Source organism: Colias philodice, chromosome 18, assembly GCF_061535455.1.
Source record: "Colias philodice isolate Cphi_HAF_F1 chromosome 18, ilColPhil1 Martin Lab GWU primary, whole genome shotgun sequence".
Classification (NCBI taxonomy): Eukaryota; Metazoa; Arthropoda; class Insecta; order Lepidoptera; family Pieridae; genus Colias; species Colias philodice.
Window position 1 is genome coordinate 10,393,714 of NC_143103.1, and position 23,082 is coordinate 10,416,795.

At 33.2% G+C, this 23,082-nt stretch overlaps 1 protein-coding gene across 1 annotated transcript in view; it reads left to right on the plus strand.

Annotated features, from left to right (window-relative positions):
* Nucleotides 1-23,082, plus strand: part of LOC149480742 (atlastin-like) — a 26,816-nt gene continuing 3,734 nt past the window's right edge. The window contains exons 1-7 of the mRNA XM_089706585.1: nucleotides 1-98; nucleotides 1,851-2,059; nucleotides 2,485-2,631; nucleotides 2,915-3,070; nucleotides 3,665-3,814; nucleotides 4,135-4,273; nucleotides 4,570-4,754. Of these exons, the coding sequence (XP_089562711.1) occupies nucleotides 1,853-2,059; nucleotides 2,485-2,631; nucleotides 2,915-3,070; nucleotides 3,665-3,814; nucleotides 4,135-4,273; nucleotides 4,570-4,754 (984 nt within the window). The 5' untranslated portion in view covers nucleotides 1-98; nucleotides 1,851-1,852. The remainder of the gene's footprint in view (nucleotides 99-1,850; nucleotides 2,060-2,484; nucleotides 2,632-2,914; nucleotides 3,071-3,664; nucleotides 3,815-4,134; nucleotides 4,274-4,569; nucleotides 4,755-23,082) is intronic.

Genomic DNA, 23,082 nt, shown 5'->3' on the forward strand with positions numbered 1-23,082 from the left:
TAGTTGACCAATACAGCTAGAAAACAGCTGACGCGTTTGTACAAAAACATTACGAATTTTGCTCAATTGTTTTTATCATACATGTTTATATGACAACAGTAAGTGGAGTGTCTTTACTTAATTAAAATGCTTAAGGCTATGTGTATATAGGTATATCTTTACAATATATAGGTAATTGTTAAAACTCTACATAGGTAGGAACCTTTTAAATCATGATTTGTGTACCTAATTAAATGAGTTTTTTAGCAATTGTGAATTGCTACGCATTGTGAACGTAAAACTACGTTTTGTAAATGCTTTGTTTAAACGACCTACAACAATACAGAATATGAATCGTTTACTTTATTTATTTATTCATATTATTATCAAATTATATTTACATTAGGTACTCTCTACTCTTGAATCAATAAAATATGCACATAATATAAATAGAACAGTGTTTCATAAACGACAATGTTTTTAAACTATTTAAGAACACCAAAAAATATGCCCTCGTCTCACATTACAGAGTAACAAAATACGTCAATCTTTAATTAATCCCCGCTACGCAGTTTGTTAGCATTAGGTAGGTATGTTGTTGTTTTCTCTGTGACTAAGAATTTTATTATATAAGATAATATAAAGATTATAAAGATAGGCAGATGTGCCGCGCGGTTTTACCTGCAGGGCTGCAGCTGCAGACGAAGCCGCAGGCAAAATCAAGTATTTCTCTATCTTAGGAACTTATGTTTTATCACAGATAGAATGTGTTATTCTGGTACATAAAGTACACGAACAAATTCCATCAAAATCTGTTGGTGGCAATTGTTTTGGCGTGAAAGAGTAACAAACAAACATTCAAATATCGCACTGCACACTAACATAACGGTATACCAGCATTCGATAAATGGGCTATTTAGACAGGATCCTAGGGATAATATAACTACTAGATTGGGATAACGGAAATCCTGATTTGAAAAGTGTAACATTTGAAATCCGACTAGCGCGAACGTAATCTTTGGAACAACTTATTTCTAGAGATAATCGCGCTCAGTATGTAATTAATATCTAGCTAAGTAGGATGAATAGAATAATTACCTACCTGCCTACTGTATTTTTACTTTTTTTGGTTTTTGAATAGGTAAGGTTCGATACACAATTTTTAATTTAATGTTTATACTTACATTAAATTACGAAGCAACGCTTTGTGGAAAATTACGTAGTTATTGTGAAAATTTTTCGGTAAGAATGGCATAAATTTTATTCTTTTCATGAAGTTATAATAAATCGCAGAAGATAGAGACCACCTGCCGATTAAACGTACCTACTTTATAAAAATATGTTTTTTGATATTTTAAATTTTTCTACAGAAATTACACAAAATTTATAAATAAGCAAAATCCAGTGCAAAAGCTAGTTTAGCAATATCTAACCAAACCTTCACCACAAAATTCATTTAAATTTATCCATATCATTGCAGCCTATTTACTTAAATAATTATTAATTATTATTAATTAGGAATTATCGTCATAATAGTTGGACGTGGTCCGCATGCACGGTCGCTAATTGCAATTCCTACATTTGAATTTAAAGTAAAGTAGGTACTTACGTAGTTGAAAATTAAACAAAATAGAATAAAATAGTGATGAGAATATCTAAAAGATTGATTGGAAAATTACTGAGAGTACCTACTTACGCTTTGTGCCATAATTTTAGACAAGTTCATTAATTTTAATATAGTTTCTTTTCAATTTTAATTTTACATTATTTAATCGTTATTTTTGTTTCTCTATGTATTCTCCTGCTGCTACGGTCAATGAATTCAATAAAACAACGATTAATTAAAAAAATCCATTTATTTTCTCTTTCAGAAATGGAAGGTCTAAAATCCGGGTATGGCATACGCGTGGTGACGCCGTCACCTGACCACACCTTCGAGCTTGACGAGAAGATGCTGTCGGAACTTCTTTTACGAGATGATGTCAAGGACCGCGCGGTCGTGGTCCTGTCTGTCGCCGGTCCTTTTAGGAAGGGCAAATCCTTTTTATTGGACTTCTTTCTTCGATACCTTCAGCAAGCGGTAATTTATGGGTCAATTAATTACGTTATTCATATAACATAATCATATAAAAAATTTAATAGATAGGTACCTCTTATAAAATAAAGAATTGAGAAAATACAATCACGAGGGATTAGATGTCCCGATGACGATGTGATATGAGATATCTCTTGTGCAGATTATATTATTTAAGCTATATTTCACTTATTGATTTTAACGATTACGTTAAAATCAATAAGTGAAAGCGAAGTGAAGCTTCTACCACTGCTGGGTGGAAACTTCTCTTCACAAGAATCATACTTCTCATTATTCCTAAAGTTCGCTTATTTATTAAAGTAAGTATCGATAAAAATCAGTAAATTAAGCACCATGTGTGTCACCAGAAACTAAATTGTACTAAATTTCCAAATCTTTATAAAGTTGAATGTTTTTTTTTTCCTTTTTAGTACAATATAAAAGATGGCAGCGACTGGCTAGGCGCAGAAGATGTTCCCCTCAGCGGTTTCTCCTGGCGAGGCGGATCAGACAGAGACACCACGGGGTTGCTGCTCTGGTCACAACCATTTTTTGCCACCCTAGCCAATGGTCAAAAGGTAACTTTAATGAAAAATTTGAAAAATATTGTTAAGACGTGGTTTTGCCACGCACTTTGCAACATTTTTTATTGATTTTACATCATATTAGATATTCGTCCATGATATTAGTATTTGGCTTTTGATATTAAGTAATACAGGCTTTTTCAATATCAATCAAGTAGTATGATCCATACTTGATCCATGCACTAAAAGTCAATATGCCTAGAAATACTGAAATAAGATCATATTTTTTCAATATCAGCCATAAGGAATTTAATATAAACAAACCCTTCTGCTCCAGGTGGTGATACTGCTAATGGATACTCAAGGCACATTCGACAGCGAGTCAACAGTTAAAGACAATGCCACAGTCTTCGCGCTGTCCACCATGCTGTCTTCTGTACAGATATATAACTTATCGCAGAATATCGAAGAGGATGACTTGCAGCATTTACAGGTAGCTGGTAGTTGCAAGGCTTCCTTTGTTACCTTCTAGAATATAGACATCTTGTAAATCGATTGTACGATAGCCAAATAAAATAGTTTTCTCAATAGAAATTATACACATAAGTTTATAACTTTTGTTTACATAACAGGAAAATTGAACCTCTATTTCTGTTACGAAAAACCGAGGTAAGAGGAAATTTATAAATAACTTTGGACCGTGGACGGTTATCTGCGGTCATCATTATTCAATAATAATTATATGCATTTGATTTTTTTATAACCTATTTTTATATAATTTGAGTTAATTGAAATGAAAATTAAAATAACCGGAGACGGGATTCGAACCCACCTTCCTTCATAGTGATAAAGCTTTCTCTACAGATCAACTGATTAAACGTTACTCAAAAATGCTATTGCAGTATCGTCCATTTCTTAAATCTCAGCTTTCTTTACAAATTTATTTAAGAACATCTAGATCTTCGGATCGCCTTATAATTGGCCCCTCTGACCAAGTGATCTTCTAGATTATTGGCCATACCAATTTCCTGAGAATGCTCTCCTTTACCAATTGATGATTTGAGATGCTTATTATTTATAATTTCAGCTGTTCACAGACTATGGACGTCTAGCCCAGCAGAACATTACTGGCAAGCCATTTCAGCAGTTGCAGTTGTTGGTCAGGGACTGGAGCTTTCCCTACGAGTACGCTTATGGTGCGAAAGGTGGTTCTGAGCTGCTGGAAAAGAGGCTAGAGGTAGGAAATACCTGAAAAGATGTGGCAAAGGACATGTTTTCAATACGAAGTGCTTGTTGTAGTAAAAACAGTGCTGGAGACCATTAAAAAAATACTAGGTACTAAGTTCTTGTCCGTTCTGATACTTTTATTTCGTAAAAATACGATTAAAATGCACAACATTTTTCTTACATTTCTCTCTTCAAAAAACAAGGACTCAATTATATAGGTAGGTACATAGGTACTCTTCTTTATTTTTCCTAAAAAACAACGCAAAATGACAGTTTTAGTAGTTTTATTCACATTAAATAGGGTATTTAAAGATTTTTTAACGTTATTAGGTTCACGAAGACCAGCATGAAGAGTTGAAATCCATCAGACGGCACATCGCGGCGTGCTTCGAGAAGCTGACCTGTTTCCTGATGCCACACCCGGGCCTGAACGTGGCCACTAACCCTAAATTTGATGGAAAACTTGCGGGTAGTTATAAATATTGTTTATTATTTACTGTGTGCCTATAAAATTATACCTGGATCGAATGATGCACATGTCGACATTTACAAGAATTTTTGGATTTTTGATATGAAAGCTAAACCTAAATTGAAAATACCTGTCTGTCTATCTTTTATGCTCAATCGTACACAAAGAAAATGCTAAACGAAACCATTATTCGACATTATAGAGACAATGGTCAGTATTGATTATACACAATTATATAAATTTGTATCTACATTTTAATCATATTTATTTTAATTGCAAAATTCTTAAATTATCAGATATTAGCCCCGATTTTAAAACATCACTTCGTGAGCTGGTACCATTGATGTTAGCTCCAGAAAACCTCCTGTTGAAGAAGATTGCTGGCCAAGAGTTAAAGGCGAAAGACTTGTTGTTTTATTTCAAGGCGTATATGAATATTTTCAACGGGGACGATTTGCCGCAACCGAAAAGTATATTAGCGGTAAGACTAAAACTGAAAATTAAGTGTTGCCAGCTCAAAGTTTTTAAATTTTTTCTACTACAGATTCAGATCGTGAAATATTTGCGGAGATCTATTTTATTATAATAAGTATTACTTACATAATATTAATTAAAATTATTAATATCAAATAATATTAATTACTAGCTTTCCGCCCGCGGCTTCGCCCGCGTTTTCAAAGAAAAACCCGCATAGTTCCCGTTCCCGTGGGATTTCCGGGATAAAACCTATCCTATATGTTAATCCAAGTTACCCTCTATATGTGTGCTAAATTTCATTGTAATCGGTTCAGTAGTATTTGCGTGAAAGAGTAACAAACATCCATACATCCATACTTACAAACTTTCGCCTTTATAATAGTCATAATATAATAGTAATAGGATTTATAATATTAAATTATATTTATAATAGGGAAAAGATAACCAAAATTAATTAGCAATGGTAGTTATTTTAGAATCACTTTGTAAAATACTGCACTATTACAATTTTATATTGGGTTTTCACTATTCCGTTAATCTTCTATTTCCATTGTTATATTGAATGTTTAAGTTATTTGCACTAATTAAATACAAACGACGTAGCATTACCTTATGTTAAACATTAAATTAAATTATGTTTTTATAGTCGATGTTTTGCTTAAATATTCCAATAGGCATAAGAGACCTTTTCCTATTACCTATGTAAATTTTTTTTTGTTATTTTTGGAAATTACATGTACCGTATGTACATGTAATTTAAAAGTATCTTTATAACTCAATTCTTAATTTTATGATCACGTTCCTATTATTTTTTTAATATTATTTTTAATTTTATATATTCCTGTGCAATATTACTAACTATTTAACTGTGTTTTTTATTAAATAAATAAATATTTCGGGACATTTTTCGTTTCGTTACACGTCACGCTCGAATCTGTACCCCTACCATGAGTTGACATAGTTAAATCGTATGACGTAACTACAATAGTAAACGTAAATAGTTCACGAGATTATTTTCCGTGAATGACGTATCTATCATCGAATAGTTATAAACTATGACATATCCCCTTCCCCTCTTGGATCGATTCACGACAGTCGTGTTTTTTGTTGCTGGATTTTTATTGTAAATTAAATTCATTTTAACATAAAAATTACGCCGATAATAATAGGATAGCAGCAAGCGAAAGGAGATTCAAACGCGCTGGACTACGATCATAAACTGAGCTCTTTGCGGATCCTAGTCACCTGGTACTTCACAAGAAATATCGTGAGTAAAACTTTATATACGCTAGTCGCTATCCCTCTCACACTCCGCACCTTGTACCGCTACTGAGTCATCATCGGATTTCATTCACCGCTTGACAACGATCTATCGAACGCGCATGCGTAAAGCCCGCCATCCTACTGTCAAGAAGTTATTCATACGTCTTTTTATATCTACCCTCTATAAAAAAAAAAAAAATGCATCGATCGCCACCGACAAGTTTTAGAACATTATCTGACTCACAACTTTGCACTACGGGAGGCGATGATGATAGTAATGTAACTTTTAGAAGCGAGAAAAGGCGTAGATTATCGGACGACAAGTCTGATGAAATGTTAAATTTTAAAACCGAGATGCGAGATATGCTTACGAAATTATTCTCCGACTTATCCGATAGGCAGAATAGTCGCTTGGAGGCTATTGAAAAGCGTATTTCTTTAATGGACACCAAAATGACTAATGTCCAGCGCACAAATAAAGACATAGAAACGTCGTTGAATTTTACGAACGAACAAATAAATGAATTACAATCGAAAATTGAATCAATAAAAAGTGAATTTAAAAATGTCAACTTCAAAATTAGTTTATTAGAGGAAAATGTAGATTTACTGCAGAGAATTTCACGTAAAACTAGTTTAGAAATACGCAAACTACCCAAACAGATCAATGAAAAGAAAAAAGATTTGTTCTTGCTGGCATCCAATTTGTTATGTTATCTTGGACTAGAGGACGAACAAAAGAATATACGTGACGCCTTTCGTCTGCCGAGCAAGAAAGACTCCACTGACTCAACTATGATTGTTGAATTTTCTAATACATTAAGGGCGCGTATAAAGTCAAATCACCAATCAACTTTTAGTTGATACGTGTAATATTCAAGACCAAATATAAAAAATAAAATATATGTAAAACTTGATGATATTTTCGATTATATTGTCAGATCAAAAACATAAAATATTGAAATTGACTCGATAGAAAAAATTCACGAAGTTACCTCTAAATTTCACACTTTTACGTTTTTTACTGGACATGGTAATACTTATTATGATTTTTTTTTCATAAACAATTATATTAAAACATTTGCAATATATTTGTCAGAGCATTTTGTGTAATTACTTTTAGTTTTGGTTTAATCACGATAAAACACTTTTGGCGCTTACTATATTTTTAATTACGCAAGAAATCATCTTCCATCGCACGTTCCGGGAGCTAAAAACATAATTCTATTTCATACATCAGACGCTATCGCTCCGTTGAGACGAGTAGACCACGCTAAAATTGCTGCGCCGTGTTTTATAATTACGCCGAATATTGATTTGTAAACAACAAAATGAAAAGACTTAAGAAACGAGAACTAAAAAAGATTCAAATTGAAAAGATAACTAAATGTCGAAGGTAAGTTATAATAGTATTGTTATAATATTAATAAATAATAATTATAATATAAAAAGATAAGTCTTGATTTACCTATTTGAGAAAGTTTAGTTTCTGTAAAATAATTTCCGCGGGAGCTGAGTATTGACGCGATAGCAGCAGCAACTATAGATAGGTAAATAAAATTCATAGTGGTACCTAATTCTCAGTCGCGGTGCAATCAATCAAGTCAAGAAAGATTTATATTATTATTATTACTATAGGCAGATCCTATGTTCGCTCCAGTAAATAATAATATCAATAATATGTAAACCGGTTGTGAATAGTACATATATATTATATTTACAATCTGTATTAGATAATCATACATAACATCTATACATAGGTATAACAAATTCGTACGAAAGTCAAAACTGTACTTACATTGAATAGGTATTTTTTTATAATATACATAATATGTATATGTATATATATAATATATTCATAATCTGTATTACATAGTAATATGTAGTACATATCTACACATAAATATAGTTTTTAGAATTTTTGTACGTCTGTCTGTATGTATGTCTGGGCTCTAATTTTGGTGCAGATATAGCTTGAGACCTGAGAAAGGTCATAGGATGAGTTTTATCCCGTAAATAAAAAAAACTGTCTGTGTTTGTCTGTTTGTTTGTACACGCTAATCTCCGGAACTACTGGACGGATTTGAATGAAAGTTATTTTGTTGTGTAGGTACTATTATATTATCCGGGAAATATAAAATAATAATTTATTTTGAAAACTGAAACACCTGATGCAGAACCGCAACAGACCACCTAAACTAAAGATTCATTTGAGAAAGTTTATCCAGGCGAGTTTGGATATTATTATTTGTGTAAATTCTGTAAATTCGTTTCGGGAAAATCGGGAATGTTTTATAATATTATATATATATATATATTATAGTATTACTATAGGTAGATTCCTATGTTTGCTCCAGTAAATAACCAATACAAGTTGTGAATAGTAACTACACATTATATATATTTACAATCTGTATTAGATAATAATATTACAATCACATAGGTATAAAAAAAAATTGTACGAAAGTAAAAACTGTACATTGAATATTTTTACGAATACCTACTTGGGGCGTGATTTTCAATCGATATAGGAGCCAAAAATATAGGTACATAGTTTATAGAATTTTTGTCTGTTTGTCTGTATGTATGTCTGGCTCTCTAAGCTCTAACTTTGATACAGAGATAGCTTGAGACCTGAGAAAGGACATTGGATAGGTTTGTTCCCGTAAATCCTAAAAAAACTCTATGTGTCTGTTTGTTTGTACACGCCAATCTCCGGAACTATTGGACGGCTTTGAATGAAAGTTATTTTGTTGTGTAGGTATTATCTGGGCAATATAAATATACAAATTCGAAGATCTAGAATGTATGATGAGGGACCCTGAGATCACACTCTAACATTTATAGGAGTGACGTCAACAAAAATTGTTGCGTCTGATGGAAATTTTCTGTTGATTAAAAAAAATCAAAGATCTGGAACATCTGATATAGACCCATAAGAGCCCAGCTACACATTTATAAGAATGATTTTATTTTTAGAATAATTGCTGAGTCGAAAAATGTCGTACAATCTAATAGTCCATTGAATAAAAAGTTCTAGAGTGCGTGAGTTAGTAACGTAAGATGTTTCTTCGGAAACATGTCAAGAGTCCCTAGGTAATAAACATACTAAAACCCCGGGCCACTAGGAGGAGCCCCGGAGTGGGGGGAGGGGGAAAATGGGTCCATTTTTTCATTTTTCGCTTAAATCTCAAAAACGGTACATGTTAGAGAAAAACTTTCAAGGAAAAGTTGAAAGGCCATAAAATTATCTACAAGTTGTACCTGAATCATTTTTTCCTATATCCTACCGTTTCTGAGTTATACGCAGTAAAACATGATTTTGGCTCAAACAATTTCCACATCAATCGATCAAAAAATATTTCTTTCTTCCAAAAAACTCAAAAGTGCAACTTGTGACCGGTACTGATAGATTGCTCTTAATTAGGTCTATAATTGGTAAAATAAACACATTCCTCTATCTACATTAGGTCTATCATTGATAAAAAAACCAGATTCCACCATGGAGGCCTTTAGGAGGTATTGAATTTTATTAGGGTAGTTACGATACATGAACTTTATAACTAACTACCCTAATAAAATTCAATTCCCCGTAAACTCCTCCATGGTGGAATCTGGTATTTTTATCAATGATAGACCTAATTATGAGCAATCTATCTGTACCGGTCACAAGTTGCACTTTTGAGCTTTTTGGAAGAAAAAAAAATAAAAAGTTCATGTATCGTAACTACCCTGATAAAATTCAATTCCCCGTAAACGCCTCCGTGGTGGAATCTGGTATTTTTAGCAATGATAGACCTAATTATGAGCAATCTATCTGTACCGGTCACAAGTTGCACTTTTGAGTTTTTTGGAAGAAAAAAATAAAAAGATCAAGTTCAGTAACTCAAACTGCCCTAATATAATATTTTGACAATCGATTCCTCCTAAAGGCTTCCATGGAGGAATGTGTTTATTTTACCAATTATAGACCTAATTAAGAGCAATCTATCAGTACTGGTCACAAGTTGCACATTTGAGTTTTTTGGAAGAAAGAAATATTTTTTGATCGATTGATGTTGAAATTGTTTGAGCCAAAATCATGTTTTACTGCGTATAACTCAGAAACGATAGGATATAGGAAAAAATGATTCAGGTACAACTTGTAGATAATTTTATGGCCTTTCAATTTTTCCTTGAAAGTTTTTCTCTAACATGTACCGTTTTTGAGATTTAAGCGAAAAATGAAAAAATGGACCCATTTCCCCCCTCCCCCCACTCCGGGGCTCCTCCTAGTGGCCCGGGGTTTTAGTATGTTTATTACCTAGGGACTATTGACATGTTTCCGAAGAAACATCTTACGTTACTAACTCATGCACTCTAGACCCCCCTTGGAGGGACTCATTCAATGGACTATAACGAAATTAATCAAAATAAAGTTCTGGAGGAATGTGTGTCGTCGACTGCGTATGTTTATTTAAAAATAGTATCTATACTCGCTATTTCGACAGACTTTTTTTACGGATTCGTGCTCTATACTGTTTCCCTAATATTGTTTTTTTTTTTTTATATATTACATACAGACAGTTTTTTTACTGTTTTATAATATGTATCGATTATCATTAATAATTATAAACAAATAATAATAAAAAGACATATTACATAATTTGTGATGATTTCAACTTCACTGTTTTATACAATTATTTTAGACAACATACCTACTAACTACCGAAAATACGCGTTGAACGAGCGAAGAATATTGTGTATAATTTAGCGTGCGATGAACTTTACGTACGTTGGATGAGCCGGGTGTATGAGGGTATTGTGAGGGCGCGCGGCATGGCGCGTAATGTGCGGGGCTTAATCGTAGAATTATCTGGCTTTATACGCCCTCTTAACTAGAAACACTGTTATAGACACCATCAAGAAATTTAATAGAAATAACCCATCACAAAAATTAAACAGCAATAATTTGGGCATTAAAGGTCAATCAAAACCATTGTACATCTCCGAATATCTAACCCCTAAAGATAGACGACTGTTTTATCTAGCAAGGGAATTCGCAAAGTCAGAGGAATATCTATTTTGTTGGATGAGCAATGACAGGGTCTACCTCCGGAAGAAGGAAGGGGCATCGTATATTTTGATTAAAAGCGAAGATCAATTGAATCAACTCAAACTAAAAAAGTGACTAGATGTTAAGCTAAAATTATTTTTAAGTTTTTTCTTATATAATTTTATAATACTTTCAATTAATATAATCTTTAAATACTCATTTCTGCAAATATACTCAAGTTACATATCTTACAACAATTACAAAACTTACACACTCAAATCAAAGTACAATCTTTTAATTTGCATACAAATCAAAACATCCTTACATATACATCATTTAAACACCTCAATTCACATCAAAACCCAATACACTCAATTACCCAAAGCATCAATATATATTATATAGATATAATGTATGCGTTAGATATATGTGTTTGCTCTAAATTAAACTTACAAACTAAATACGTGAAAATGGCATCATGTGCCTATAACACTTTAACCCTAACATATTATAAAAAATTATGGATAATGTCTTATTAAATAAAATATCGGTTGAAATAGACAACTACTCCAAGACACAATCGTTCACATGCAATCCCGATGAGTCACACCTTTATCTGACAAACAAAGATACTACGAACTTCATTATTACTTTAAATATAAGAAGTGTTTATAAAAATTTTAATGAATTTGAACTATTTTTGAAACGATGTAACTTGGAACCGATGTTTATTACTCTAACGGAATGCTGGTTGGATCAATACAAAATTCCTCCTTTATTGAATAACTACAATTCTTTTTGGACTAAAAAAACCCGTAACCAAAATGATGGTATTGTTGTGTACTGTTTAAATAATTTGATTTGTAATGTGGACGAGATGGAATTATTAGATGGTACATGCCTGATTGTTACGTACAGTAATACCGCAATTATATCAATTTACCGTTCTCCATCTATAAAATGTATAAATAATTGCACGCCTCATAAGCGAAGCGTTGAGGTGGGTACTACTGTCACTTCGCGCAAAACATCTGATTTTTCAAACTTAAAATGTCTTTATGTATCATACATTGCACTTGTAAGATAATACATACACACACATATTAAGAAAAAACACTATTTTTAACGTTCATGATATTTTTGATGTCATTTTTGTTATTTAAACTAGTTAAAAAACAGTTTAAAAAAGTTCTGTCTTGGACGTCCGTGTGTCTGTATGTGCGGATCCTTTTTCTTGTTAACACGATAGCGACCGAAATACTTTACTAATCGAGTCTTTTTTTTTCTCTTACGCTTGAGTATGCTCAGGAATAGAACCCTTTCATTTTTCAGGGTCTGATTCGATGTGGTTTAATTGTTATTAAATAAACAAAAATAATAATTAATAAATATTTATTAAAAAAAATTATGAGGCGTGCACTTTTGGATTTTCCAAATTATTTTCTACTTTCTCTTGAAAATATATTAAACAAGCTTAATAAATTCAAAAATATCTATATAGTTGGAGATATAAACATCGATATTAAACCAGAGAATAACGACCCTAATAGCTCACCTTATCTTGATTTTTTACACGGTCAAGGATTTTTACCCGCTCATTTACTTCCTACAAGGGACATGAATTGTCTTGACCATATTTTTATGAAATCGGATTATACTGGCACATCTCTCGTCTTTAACACATTTATCACCGACCACAAAGTTGTATTTCTTAACCTAAATTTTAAATCAAATATCAATATAAATAAAATCATACATAAAATTAACTATGAAGGTGCCATTAATCATTTATATAATACAGACCTCAGTAAAATTCTCGATATAAAAAATCCCCATTTAGCTGCTGAATATCTCACTACTGCAATCATGAACTCCTTAAAAATAAATACCAAAATTATTTCTCTTTCTCGCAGTCAGAAAATTATTAAACCTTGGATAACTATTGGAATGTTACGATGTATTCGTACGCGAGACCGCATGCATTTAAAACTAAAAAAACAGCCTAATAACATGACCCTAAAATTAACATTTATTTTATTTATTTTTTATTTATTTATTTCAGAACCAAAGACACATATACATATTATCACAATACTCTGCCAAACTGTAAAACAGTTTGTTGGCAGATGTAGCTCCATTTTACAAAATATGTACTTCCATTTTACTTATAAAACACTACAATTTAATTTAACACTTTGATATTCTAACAGCTAACAATGTTACATTTCAACGGCCACAGATCATCAACACATCAACTCACTCTCAAATGCATTTAAAAAATATCTTCTTAATTCCTTCCTAATAATTCCATCCTTCCTATCACTTTCCTTAATTTTCATTGGGATTCTATTAAACAGTTTTGGCACTAAGTACTTCCTATGTCTCTGCCCATAGTAGTTACAATAGTGTGGCACTTCTAATACATTTTTAGTTCTTAAGTTATAAGACATTGTTTTATTAATACAGATTTTAAATTCATCATTATGAAATTGTTCCATTGCTATTAACATATTTACCTTCTCATGAACAGGCAGCATCTTGCACTCTACAAACAAATAGTTATAATCATTATTTTTTTTACAGCGGATTTTTACTTTTTCCTGTGCTAATATTTTAATAAATTTTAATTGAAGCGCTTTTATTTTATCAAGGTAAGTCTTAAAAGTGCGCCCATAGCTAGCCAATCCATAAGAAAGCAGTGAGTCAGTCAATGCATAGTACACAATATACATAGTGGCCTTATCTAAAATAAAACTAAGATGATGAAATTTAACAAGAACTGCCCTCAGCCTATCCGAAAGATTAAGAATATGAGATTTCCATGAAAAGTATTTATCAATAACTAACCCCAAGTATTTGTATTCTTCCACTAATTCAATATTTTTACAATTACATTTCTTTGCAATATGTAGACATTCATAATTATGACCTAATATTTTTGGCGAATTCATAGTCTTACTATAAGGTGAGCGAATATGTATACATTTTGTTTTATTCATATTGATTATGATTCCATTATCGTGCGCCCATTTTATTATATTTGTAAAGTCATTTTGTATTTTAGCTTCTAATATGTGCATATCTTTATGCGCATAGAGTAGACAAGTATCATCCGCATACATATATATACTGCAATCACGTACTACACTGCACATACTGTTCACATGCATTATGTATCCAACGGGTCCGAAGACGGAGCCGGTTGGCACGCCACACTCAACCTTTGCCGGCTTACTGGCCTCCCCGCTAACCATTGTTACAAGTGTTCTATTCCCAAGGTACGCCTGGAGCCATTTACTAACACTCCCTGCGACCCCACACTCTTCCATTGCCTGAAGCAGCTGGTGGTGCTCCAAAGTGTCAAAAGCTTTTTTGAAGTCTATGAAAACGATCACCACCTGCTTCCGTTGGTCTAGGGCCTCATTAACTTCATCCGTGAATCGTGCCAGGAGCGTCTCCGTGCTTCGGCCCCGCCGAAATCCATATTGGTTATCGGTTAATACATTATTTTTTTCTAAAAAACTACTAATCTGTCCGACAATATATTTTTCTACAATTTTATTTATAACCGACAATATTGCTATGGGTCTATAATTTGTGTAATCTGTATGTGCTCCCTGTTTGAAAATAGGTCTGATTATAGCGGATTTTAACATGTCAGGATACAGCCCTTTGTCTACACATAAATTTATAAACAATGCCAAAATTGGACTCAGTGTACTTTTTAACATTTTTATCTCTTTTACCCTTATTTTATCTATACCAGGCGATTTATTAGAACTTAAATTATTAATTATTTTTTCAACATCCTTGGATGATGCTTTTTGAAACCTTAGTGACACTAAACTATCTTTAATGTAAGTATATCGATCAAGGAATTTATAATCACAGTTGTGTTTAATATTTGAGATCTCTTTTGTAAATGTGTGAGAAAATTTATCACAAATGTTTACTGTAGTATCCGATTTACCTAAATATTTTATAATAATTTCATCTATACTTTTTTTATTTTGACCTGTCCATGAGTTTATATGTATAGTTTCGATATCTTAACATATTTAAGATATCGAAATTTTTGTAATAAAACTTTAAAAAATTTGAAATTAGCATATGAACGATCGGAATTTTCAAAAGTAAGCAACAATAATAAGTTAATATGGAATAAATTAAAAGAGATAACTAATTGCAAACAAACGAAAACACCTCCGATTGATTTACTCTCGTGCAACAGTGATCCTAAAATTTCTATTAATAACGTTAATCACTTCTTTGGTTCGGTTGGGAAAAATCTAGCTGCTAATATTAAACAAAATTCAAATAATAATAATTTTGGTACTAATTTTCTTGAAAATCAGCAATCTACTCAATCAACATCTATGGTTCTCTTGGAAACAAATGACTTGGAAATCGATGGTATTATAAGTAATTTAAAAGATAGCAGTGCATGTGGTTGGGATGGTATCCCAACCAAGTTCATTAAAAACGCGAAACACATAATAATTCCTTATTTAACTAATATATTCAATTCATGTATAGCTAAAGGCATATTTCCTAATGTTTTCAAGAAGTCGCTTATCCATCCTGTCTATAAGAGTGGGGACAGAAAAGATGCTAATAATTATAGACCCATCTCTGTGCTCCCTGTCCTTTCGAAAATATTAGAAAAAATTCTTAATAAACAACTAATTAACTTCTTGGAGAAATATAATCTACTCTCAAACTTCCAATTTGGTTTTCGAAAGGGCAGGTGCACAGAAGATGCAGTTAATCACTTGGTTAATCAAATAGGTAATCATGTCGATAAAAAACAAAAGGTTCTAGGTATCTTTTTAGACTTAAAAAAAGCATTCGACACAGTTTCTGTCCCGATACTTTTGGAGAGGATGGAAAGGTATGGTATTCGTGATGTTCCGTTAAAAATTTTTAAAAACTACCTCGAAAATAGATTTCAGTGTGTTAAAATAAATGATCATCTTAGTGACGACTGTCCTATGTTATTCGGTGTACCGCAGGGAAGTGTGCTCGGCCCAACTTTCTTTTTAATATATATAAACTCTCTCTGTAATTTAAATCTTGCCAATGGTTCAATTATTAGTTTTGCAGATGATACTTCACTTATCTTTCATGGAGGGAGTTGGGCTGAGGCATGCTTCCACGCGGAGAACGGCATCAGAACTGTTTCTAATTGGTTGCGAAATAGTCTACTCACCTTAAATCTGGATAAAACTAATTTTATTGCGTTTAGTTCCACAAATTCTTCTCAACCACCTAATGATTTTATATTAAAAGTTCACACCTGTGATACATTCAGTTCGAATATATTATGCAATTGTTCTGCTATAAAAATGGTTCCACACATTAAATACCTAGGAGTTATAATCGATAACCTTTGTAAATGGAAGCAACATATTGAACTTATAACCACTAGAGTTCGAAAACTGTCGTGGATTTTTAAAAGACTAAGGGTATTACTGGAACACAAAATCATCTTTATGGTTTACAAAGCTCTTTGCCACTCAATTATCCAATATTGCATTTCGGTATGGGGTGGCACTTTCAAAACGTCGTTATTAATTCTAGAAAGAGCACAAAGAGGCATTCTCAAGGTCATTCTTCATAAACCTTTTAGATATCCAACTGACCAGCTGTATAGGGAAGCTAAAATTCTGAATGTAAGGCAGACATATATATTGCAAATAACACTTAGACAACATAAAATAACACCTCTTTGTGCTGTATCTTCTGGTAAGAGAAGAAATGACCTTGTATGCTCTAACCATATTACGCGTACTGGTTTCCTTCGTCGCCAATCTTCATACATGAGTATATTTTTATATAAAAAGGTCAATAAAAGCCTTTCTATACACAATCTTACCTTAGTAAAATGTAAAAAGAAGGTTACAGAGTGGTTGCTGACCCAGAATTATTCAGATACTGAACAATACATAGTTCAAATAAAAATCTAGCTCCACTCACGCGCTTACACACTCATTCACACATACATTCACACACACACACACACGCACACTCATACATACACACACGTTCACACATGCATACAAACACGCACATTCATTCAAACACGCACGCACAACATATGAGTATATCTACTAAACTTGAGTTAAAATGTATAATTTAAATTTTATTCTGTATAAAAAATAGCTAAATTACCTAAATCATTATTTAAGTTAATATTATGCTATAGTTTTGTTATTATTGTGTCATTAAGGAAGGTGGACCCCAAAATACAGGCTGTCCTAGTTTGGGGTCCAAATGTTACATGTTTGTACCTAACCCACAAATTGATCAATAAATGATTTTTATTTTTTTTTTTTTATGACATATGTCAAAATTAGAACTCATGGTAGACCTACATACTAAGCTTTTCGCTTGTGCTGTAGAAATCAAATTGCTGATAAACATAGGTACTTACATATCTATTTTTAAATATATATATATGTATACGTATATGTATAAGTAGATATTAAATGTGGTAAATTTAAAAATGTAATGACGATTGTCCGATTGAATTGTCATTTTTAGTCGTAATTAAAGTATCATACAAGCAAGACGTATTTTTCTTTATAAAATCATCATTCAGTATATCGCAATCTAAATTGAACCCTAGTGACCGAACATATGGCCTATAACGAGCCGGATAGTTTTGCGATAACGAGAACAATAGTGCATCGGGCCGGCGAGCAATCCTATACAGAAAAAGTTGTTTACGAGTTATAAGTTAGCGACGTTTTGTTACAATTGATGTCAAGACAAAAGAAGTTATAATTAATTATTAAAAGTGAAGATTTTGAAGTGAATCGTTGCATTTATAAGAAGATAATATTTAAGAATTTAATTAAACATAATGGCTACTACTATTACTTCCGAACAAGAAAGTTATATTAACATGTTAGAAGATTTAGCATCGAAGTTACAAAAGACACAAATTAATTTTAAAAAATCACCTAAAGTGAGATTAACGGAGGGCTATATTAAAGCACGTTTGGAGTGTATGGAAGACTATTGGAAGTTATTTAATGAAGCACATTTGCAATTATCGAAACGTACGACGAGAGATCAGCGCGGCGTGATTCCTTATTTTTTAAACGAAGAATACTATAAATACGAAGATGTGTATATCAACTTTAAAGCGGACATGATAGATTTATTGGGTGCGAATAAAAACGTGATGCAACAAGGTGAAATGGGTGTTTCAATGGTCGAACCGTGTATTTCGGGGGTGAAACTTCCACACATCGAGTTACCTACTTTCTCAGGAAGATACGATGAATTTTTATCATATCAAGATTTGTTCACTACACTTGTGCATAATAATTCGTCATTATCAAAGGTACAAAAGTTACATTATCTCAAGTTGAGTGTTACCGGTGAAGCCGCATCTTTATTGAAACATATTAATGTAACCGAAAATAATTATGAACAAGCTTGGGACACTTTAAAGAAACGTTACGGTAATAAAAGGATTATTATAAACTCCATATTTAAAAGATTTTTTGGAATACGTAAGGTAAATACACAAACATCTATACAAATTAAATTCATTTTGGACACAACTAATGAATGTTTAAATAGTCTACAAAAAATGCAAATTTGTACCGATACATGGGGTCCAATTTAAATTTATATTATACTACAAAAATTAGACCAGGAGACACACAAATCATGGGAAGAATATATTTATCAACAAGAATCGGAAGAGTTGCCTAGTTGGAAAGATTTAAATAAATTCCTTGAGTTAAAGTATCGCACCTTGGAAATGATAACATCGAACAGTCAACAAACGACAAATAAAGATAGATCGTTAACACAAAAATCATTCCATGCCGCTAAGAATATTAAGAATTCACATTTAATAAGTAACAATCAGCCGATGTGTATCTTTTGTCAACAAAATCTTTATATTTATCACTGCAACGAATTTTCTAAACATACTATTGAAGACAGACATCAATTTGCACTCAAGAATAAGTTATGCTTTAATTGTTTAGTTCCCAATCACACCGTTTCACATTGTAAACAACAAACGTCTTGCAGAATTTGTAGAAGAAGACATCATTCCCTATTACACTTAGATAAAAAGCAAGGGATTGATTACACAAACACAACGACTCCAACAAGCGCATCAACATCAGAAGCACAAGTCACAGCGCATTACTCAAGCGAAGCACAATCTAGTAAAAGGGTGCTACTTGCTACGGCGTTAGTCTACATACAAGGCAAGTCAGGTGAACTTCACCGTTTTCGCGCACTTGTAGACCAGGGATCAGAAGCATCTTTCATCACGTCAAGAGTTGTCGATTTACTAAACCTAAAGAAGAAAAGAGTACATGGTACAGTTTCGGGTATAGGTGAAGAAAAACAAGATTTGAAGTATATGGTACAATTATCATTACACACTAAGTCGTCGCCTATTGAAATCGAAGCTTATATGATGAAAACAACATCATCTATTCTGCCTGCCAAGAAGATTTCACTGCAGATGGAAATAGAAACTGTCGATTTAGCTGACCCTACTTACGGAACGCCTGGCAGCATTGACCTTCTACTAGGTGTAGAAGTTTTTACAAGAATTATTGAAGACGGCATCATACGCCTACACAACGGTTTAGTAGCCCAAAAGACTAGTCTGGGTTGGATCTTGTCTGGCCAGACTACACATGCTGACCGTAACAATACGAAAACACTAAGAAGTATGTTCATCAGAGAAGACAATGACTTACTCAAATCTTTTTGGGAAATAGACACGTTCTTATACAACAAGAAGAAGATATTTACAAAAGAAGAAGAAGAATGTGAAGATATATATACAAAAACAACCCAAAGAGATCACGAAGGAAGATATATAGTACAATTACCTTTAAAGCAAAGTTTAGAAGAAACAATTGAACAAATAGGAAATACTAAGGACACTGCAACAAAGAGGTTCAAACAATTAGAAAGAAAATTTGCTAAAGACAAATCACTAAAAGAAGAATACGCTAAGGTTATAAAAGAATATATTAGTATGGGTCACATGAAGAAGTTAGAAGATAATGATGACAAGAACACTATATACTTACCTCATCATGCTGTCATTCGACAAGACAAAGAGACTACAAAGGTCCGTGTAGTCTTCGACGCTTCAGCTAAGGGCTCCAACGGTTTATCACTGAATGATTTAATGCGAGTAGGTCCTGTTCTACAAAGAGATCTTCGCAGTCTTATTACTTTATGGAGAACTAATAAGATTTGCTTCATTGGAGACATAACAAAGATGTACAGAATGGTTAAGATGTCTGAAGACCACTCAAAATTACAATGCATTGTTTGGAGAGACAATCCAGACGAGGAATTAAGAAGTTATAAACTTTTAACAGTTACGTTCGGAACGGCCGCAGCACCATTCCTCGCCGTCAGAACACTGAAACAATTAGCAAATGACGAAATGCTAGAATATCCTGAAGCTGCTAATGCGATTCAAACATCATTTTACGTTGATGATCTAATGGGGGGTCATGAAGATGTAGAAAAGGCAAAGAAGCTCTGTGAAGAAATAAAGGTTGTATTAAAAAGGGGAGGATTTAACATGCAAAAGTGGTCCAGTAATGCTGAAGAAGTCATACAATACATTAAAGAAGATGATAATACAATTAGAGAAAATTTAGAAATCAAACTAGATAAAATAATAAAAATATTAGGCTTAACATGGGATAGAAGAAGTGATACATTTAAAATAACTATAGACTTACCTAAATTAATACTTCCTGTGACAAAAAGGTCTATTCTCTCAGATGTTGCACGTTTGTTTGACCCTTTTGGGTGGTTATCTCCTGTAGTAATAGTGGCAAAGGTCATGATACAAAAACTTTGGCTTTGTAATAAGGGATGGGATGATGAGTTACCCTGCGACATAATAGAAGAATGGAAATGCTATAGAGATGACTTACTTGAACTACAATCGCTTGAAGTCCCACGATGGTTTCACACAGCTCCAAGAAGTAAGGTGGTGGAGATACATGGTTTCGCAGACGCTTCAACGAAATCATACGCAGCTGTCGTTTACCTTAGAGTCGTCGATGAAAGAGATGATGTCTATGTAACCATGATAGCATCTCGCACAAGAGTAGCTCCGTTGAAACAGCTTACCGTACCTAGACTTGAGTTATGTGCAGCAGCCCTTTTGGCAGAAGTCATTGAAGAAACATCAAATCTACTTAAACTGACGAACACGCAGATATACGCTTATACTGATTCAATGGTAGTTTTATCGTGGCTGCAATCTCACCCAAGTAAGTGGAAGACTTTTGTCGCTAATCGAGTGGCAGATGTTTTGCGAGTTGTGGACTGCTGCAGATGGAATCACATACGATCCGCTGAGAACCCAGCAGATATCGCGTCAAGGGGAATTAAAGCTTGCGAATTAAAGAGTGCGAATCTTTGGTGGAATGGACCAGAATGGCTTAAAGATAAAGGTAACACTATCACAACAAAAACGGATATTCCAGAAACAGATTTAGAATTGAAGAGTTTATTCAACAAAAAGGAAGAAGATTTTGAAATACCAATTTGGGAAAGATTTTCGAGTTTATCTCGGATGAAAAGAGTTTTGTCATATTGTAGAAGATTTTGGAGACCTAAGGAAGAATGTCAGAAAGAAAGATACATACAAGTAGAAGAAATGGAAGAAGTATTAAAGATGTGTATTAAATATTATCAAGGACTTGTTTATAAAAAAGATTTGGATGATATAGAGAAGGAAGGAAGAGTTAAACCCAGAAGTACACTAGTCAAACTTTCTCCATTTTTAGATAAAAATGGGATCATGAAGGTTGGCGGAAGATTACAGAAAGCAAATATAGAGGAATCTACAAAACATCCCATAATCATACCACAGAAGGTGCATTTAGCGAGATTAATAATACAAGATGCTCATGTTAGAACATTACACGGTGGTATACAGTTAATGATGTCCTTTATACGTACCAGATTTTGGATCATTAACCTTAAGGCTGCTGTAAGGCAATGCATTCGAACTTGCAAAATTTGCATAATTGATAAGGCGAAGATTAGAACTCAGAAAATGGGAGAACTTCCTGCTATGAGAGTCAATCAAAATAGAGCCTTTTTGAACTCAGGTGTCGACTACGCAGGCCCTATTTATTTGAAAACAGCAAGAGGGCGAGGTCACCATTGCACGAAGGGCTACATCTGTTTGTTTGTTTGTATGTCGACAAGAGCAATACACCTTGAAGCTGTTACAGATTTAACTACACAAGCATTCATTGCAGCATTTCGTAGATTCGTGGCTAGAAGGGGTCACTGTGAAAATTTATGGAGCGATAACGGCACCAATTTTGTTGGTGCCGCTAAAGAGCTTAGAGAATTATTTCATAAAGGACAGGCTAACATTACAAGTGAAGTAGCAGCTATATTGGCAAATGATGGAACTACATGGCATTTTATTCCACCGAGGATGCCAAATTATGGCGGTTTATGGGAAGCTGGTGTACAATCAACCAAGAGACACTTGATAAGAGTAAATAAAGACACAAAACTAACATATGAAGAAATGTCTACACTATTGGCCCAAGTAGAAGCGTGTCTTAATTCTCGCCCACTTTGTCAACTAGACGAGACTATCGACACACTAACACCACTCACACCTGGACATTTTCTTATTGGCGAACCATTGATTGGTGTTCCTGATGTTCATTATAAGCAGGCTGATGCTGGCCTACTCACAAGATGGCGATGTATACAAAAGATGACTCAAGATTTTTGGCATCGCTGGAGATCTGAGTATTTAAACACATTACAACAACGAAGTAAATGGCACAACAACATTCAGTCACCAAATATTGGAGATGTCGTTGTAATTAAGGAAGAGGACTTACCACCTACTAAATGGTTATTAGGTTGCGTGAAAGAAGTCCATCCTGGCTCAGATGGTTTAGTACGAATAGTTACAGTAAGATGTAAGGGCAGTAAAGAGTTAAAAAGACCTTTATCAAAGTTAGTTTTACTTCCAAACAAA